Source organism: Myotis brandtii, unplaced genomic scaffold (genome assembly GCF_000412655.1).
Source record: "Myotis brandtii unplaced genomic scaffold, ASM41265v1 scaffold61, whole genome shotgun sequence".
Taxonomy (NCBI): Eukaryota; Metazoa; Chordata; class Mammalia; order Chiroptera; family Vespertilionidae; genus Myotis; species Myotis brandtii.
In genome coordinates, this window is record NW_005370318.1 from 196698 (window position 1) to 202119 (window position 5422).

At 43.4% G+C, this 5422-nt stretch overlaps 1 protein-coding gene across 3 annotated transcripts in view; it reads right to left on the reverse strand.

Annotated features, from left to right (window-relative positions):
• The window catches only part of PHF20 (PHD finger protein 20), a 124274-nt gene that overhangs the window by 25972 nt on the left and 92880 nt on the right, over positions 1–5422 (reverse strand). For all 3 annotated transcript variants that reach the window (XM_014550655.1, XM_005879742.2, XM_014550654.1), the window contains 3 exons: positions 3417–3515; positions 2104–2271; positions 1158–1336 (listed from right to left, as the gene is read on the reverse strand). In XM_014550655.1, the coding sequence (XP_014406141.1) occupies positions 1158–1336; positions 2104–2271; positions 3417–3515 (446 nt within the window). The remainder of the gene's footprint in view (positions 1–1157; positions 1337–2103; positions 2272–3416; positions 3516–5422) is intronic.

Here is a 5422-nt window from a genome sequence, read left to right on the forward strand (position 1 = left end):
TCTTTTTTTTTTTTTTAAAAAAAAAAAAAGGGGGGGGGGGGGGGGAGGGAGGGATAGAGGGAGGGAGGAACGTTGATGTGAAAGAGACACAGCAATTGGACTGGGGCCAGGGATCAAATGAACTTGCAATCCAGGTACATGCCCTTGACCAGGAATTGAACCCTCGACCCCTTGATCCACAGACCCAGGTTCCAACCATTGAGCCACACGGGCCAGGGCACACATTTCTGAATTTAAAAGTGAAGATCATACAGTCAGAACTTTCCCTAAACTGCTGCTTTTACCTTTAAACATTTTGATTTTCTGTGAAAGAGTCCATTAGGAAAAGGAGTTCTGATACTTAAAAAGTTTGAAAACCACAAACCTAAGGCATACTTAAGGTCATAAATATCAGGCAGTAATTGAGACTATTCATGCACCCTGAATTCCCAGAGATTACCATAAAGTCTAATCAAAAGGAAAGAAACTCCCAAAGAATCCTAACCAACATAGCCATGATTTACTTAAAGAACTCAGGTACCCTGGACAGCCAGACAGCTGCCAAGGCACATAGGGTATTTATGACAGCTCTTAGAGTCAGCTAGACAGGAACCACCTCCACCAGAACTGTGATTAAGAGCAAGAGAGGAACCATAGGAAAGCAGGTGCAGGCCACTGATGATCTCCCCAAGCAGGCAGGGAGGTCCACAGGCACATCCCAGAGATGGAAATGACAAATACAAATATCAGGAAACAGACAAGTTATAAAACTGACCTCCATTTCTTTAGGCCATAAAGAAAATTTACCTCAGACAGAAGGTATGGATCCACAGGAAGATTATTCCAGAAATTTGGAGAGCCCTGCTGTTCAAATCCTGTGTGACCACAGGCTAGGCCCTTCCTATTTGTGGATCCCAGCAGCCCCAGGCAGAGCATGAGAGGTTTAGAGTCAATAATCCCTCAAGTTCTCTCTTCTTCTATTAATAAGCTATTTACACCAGCCCAAGATTCAGAGGAAGCTAAACCAAAAAGCAAAGCTCAATCTGCTGCTGATAAAACTGCCTATCTGGGGCTTCTGACGTGACTACTTTTGCAGGCCTGTAACTGTAGTCCCTCAAAATTCCCTCCAAGGACCAGCTTGTGCTTCTCTATACCTGTCTCCTGGAAGCTCTACCTACCTGAATCATAAAGTCATTTTCCTCCTGAACCTCACAGATGCAGCGGACCACTTCAAAATCATAGCGGTCATCCCCATCGAGTTCCTCATCTGGGTTGGTGGTCACATCGACGTCTTGGCCATACTCCTCATCGCTCCAAAGAAAGCTCTCAGAAGAGGACTCACTCAGATTATCCTCCTCTGAGAGGAAAGGGAAAGTAACAGGCACTATTTTAGATTATGTTATAAAATTTTTTAAATCTTAGCTTGTCATCTAGTAACAGCCCAAATGATGTATGCTGAGACAGAAGCCCAAGGTAAATGGCTGTCAAGGTCACAGGGTTCATTGGCGAGAAGCTGTAACTCCTCCATGAACCACACAGATCATCATCCCTAAGGACTCACACATGTTCCTCAACCTCACCCCATCCAGCCAGGACCTGGCTTAGTCAAGTCTGTATCCAGAGCCACCTTTAAAACTGTGGATGGTGGTGAAAGGGGCAGATTCCAGTTATAATCAGAACTAAAATCGCTAGGTCTTGGGGCCTGACTAGTTATAATTATAGGTAACCTTTAGCTATCACTTATTCTGTAGACACTGTTCTAAATACTTTGCACATACTTAGTAACTCCTTTTAAACTCACAATCATCCTACAAGTTGCTGGAGAAGGGGAACCTTCAGGGTTGACTCAGATTTCCTTGAGCAACCAGGTTGGATGCAGAGGCCATCAAATAAGAAATGAAGGAATGGGGAGCAGGTGTGCAAGGGGATGGGGATAATGAATTTGGTTATAGATACACTGGAGGCACCTGAGAGACCAAAGTTGGAAAGAATGGAACTTTAAGGAAGGCACAGCTAATGGCCTTTATTTAATTTGATGTACTTATTTTAAAAAATCGACATAATTCCAGTCTTGTCAGACTACAGAGCTATACAAATGATCAAGCCAGCAGAGAGCCTCCTTACCAGGTACTTTCATCACTTTCCCTTTGTTGTTTCCAGATTCTGAGCCATGGAGCTGTGGACTCATATGGACCCCAGGCTTGTGAGAGGACCCACACCTGGTGACAGCAAATGCCTTGGGTGGAGAAGGTTCCTGGCAGGTGTCACTGATCTCCTCACTGCAGGGGCATTCTGAAAAACCAAGATCAGAAAGGAATAAGCACCCACCCCTGGACATCATCAGGACATTCTAGAACAGTGGTTCTCAACTTTCCTAATGCCGAGACCCTTTAATACAGTTCCTCATGTTGTGGTGACCCCCCAACCATAAAATTATTTTCGTTGCTACTTCATAACTGTAATTTTGCTACTGTTATGAATTGTAATGTAAATATCTGATATGCAGGATGTATTTAGGCGACCCCTGTGAAAGGGTCGTTCAACCCCCAAAGGGGTCGCGCCCACAGGTTGAGAACCGCTATTCTAGAATCAACCCCATCCAACCAATAGCTCTGCTGCTTAAACAGCTAAAAGGCTCAGGAGCAAAGTGGTATGGAGGAGAGATTTGGGGATTAATTCTTCTGGCTACTTCTGAGAACCTCAAAACCAAAAGCTTCCTCTTCATCATCACCCTTCTTCCCTGATCTTTTCTGATAAAACTGTTTTTCTAAGCCAGAAGATTATTTTTCTAAGCCTAGCTCCCAAGGTTGGAACACTGATTTTCTTTGAAAATAAACTTTTTTTGTGAGATCTAGACACACACTTTTCAAGAAGTGAATCTTGCCCAGCTGGTAAGGCTCAGTGGTTGAATATCAACCTATGAACCAGGAGGTCATGGTTCGATTCCAGGTCAGGGCACTTGCCCGGGTTGCAGGCTCCATCTCCAGTAGGGAAGGTATAGGAGGCAGCCAATCAAAGATTCTCTGTCATCGTTGACGTTTCTATCTTTCTCTCCCTCTCCCTTCCTCTCTAAAATTAAAAAAATAATAATAAGTGAATCCTTTCCCGAAAGATTTCAGAGATGTGTGTTTGAATCGTGTGTGCAAACAAATACAGTCCTTTATCTGCATATCCTCTGCTACTAGGATGCTTTCCTATGCACTTCCCTGTGGCAGCGCACACTGGCCAATGAAGTAAGAGGGAGGGTTTTCCTAAATTCCAATGTGGTCTTATAACTCCCGGGGTGAGTAGGCTCCTCCCCTGCCAGGGCTGAGCCGACCAGGTCTGATGACCTTCCTGTCCGTGCAAGCTCAGAGGCCAGGACTGGGGAGAAAGCAACCCCTCAGCCCACTCATGTTAAGGAAACCCAAGTGAAACACCCTACAGGAAAAAATTACCAGGTTTGGTTTTCTTCTTCTTTTTCTTTTTCTTCTTTGGCTTCATTCTCACAAACTCTTTGAATTTCTTCTCTTTATTCTTTTCCTTGTCTTTTGCAGCTAGAATTAAATACAAGTGTAAGTACTGGCATTCTAACATTTTGTTTTCAACTCTTGGGGTGTTTATTCTTAAGCATGGCCAATGTGAAGAACTAAAACAAATGGTAGAACAGAATTCTGGGTCTGGTTCTGCCCTCAAGGCTTTGGAGCCCTTTCTCCATCACCTTAGTCTTTAAACCTGGGGTCAGCAAACTCTGGCCCACTGCCTGTTATTGTAAATAAGTTTTATTAAAACACACCATGCTCACTGGTTACATGCTGACTATAACTGCTTTCATACCTCAACCACAGAGCTGACAGAGACCCTGTGGCTCTCAAAGCTGAAGATATTTATTGTCTGGCCTTTTAAAGAAAAAAAGTTTCCCAACCTTACTTTTATCAGTGCTTCCCTGGCTACATACTACAATCACCAGGGAAGATTTTTCAAAAGTGACTGCCCTGGTCCCACCCACAGAAATTCTGATTTTATTGGCTTGAGGTGTGACCTGGGAATCAGGATTTTGCTTTATACTTTTTTTTCCCTTTTATAATTTTTTCCTTTTATAAAAAAATTCACATAATTTTTGTGTGAATTATACCCATTAAAAATGAACAATTCACCAAATACCACAACTTCATTCTCTGCTACTCTTCACAGCAAAACTCCTTAAGTTATCAATACTCCCTGTTCAAACTTTTTGTCCCCACGCAAGACTCCTAACTCAACATCGTACTAGACTTATTAGCCAGTACAGTAAGATAAGGAAATAAAATACAGATTGGGAAGGGAAGAACTAAAACTCCATTTGCAGAGACATGATTATCTACGTAGGAAAATCCCAAAGAATTAACAAAACAAAAACTGGAACTAATAGTGATTATGGCAAGGTTGCAAAATACAAGGTTAATATACAAAAGTCCATTGCTTTTCCATATAATCAGTAAATAGTAAGGAGGCCTGTATGTCTCCATCAGAAGTGAAATTAGAATTAGGTTGAGAAAAAGATGATGAGATGGGCTACAGGCAGATCAGGGCCTTATAAGGAAAGTTGGCCTTTACCATGAGTGACTTAGGAGGCTACTGAAAGGAAGGAGTACTAGGAGTACTTGATGTATCTTCACCCACACACATATAGAATCTGTTGCCCAATCCAATTTTTAATTTGTAAATTCTGGTTAAAATGACCTCCAAACTAAACTGTACCCATTAGTTTTGTGAAATGCTAACAGCAATAACCCCAATTAGTAGCAGAACTGGCTGAAGAAGAGGTATCACCTATGTCCTGGATCCTTGAGATAGAGAGGTGGAGATGCAAGGTATAAATACCCAAAATCTAGGCTAGGGCATACCCAGTTAGCACCTAAGTATGGGAGTTCCTTTGGGCTTCTCAACAACAATCTTTTTTGCATTTCCCATTTTATAAAACAGCATCAGCCCTAATTGGTTTGGCTCAATGCATAGAGCATCGGCCTGCGGACTGAAGGGTCCCTGGTTCGATTCTGGTCAAGGGCACATGCCCGGGTTGCTGGCCTGATCCCCAGTAGGGAGCATGCAGGAGGCAGCTGATCAATGATTTGCTCTCATCACTAATGTTTCTATGTCTCTCTCCCTTTCCCTTCCTCTCTGAAATCAATCTAATCTAATAAAAGAGAAACATGGTAATTAGCGTACGACCGCTACCCTTTTCATTGGCTAATCAGGGCGATATGCAAATTAACTGCCAACTAAGATGGCGGTTAACCGCCAACAAAGATGGCGGTTAATTTGCATATGTAGGCACAATGCAGGGAGGCGAAAGGGAAAGCAGGAAGAAGCCCCCTGCCACTGACAGTGATCGGAAACCCAGGGGGGAGCTAAGAGCCGGGGAGGCAGGGCAAAGGCGGCCCTCAGGGCCGCCTTTGCCCTGCCCCCCGGCTCTTAGCTCCCC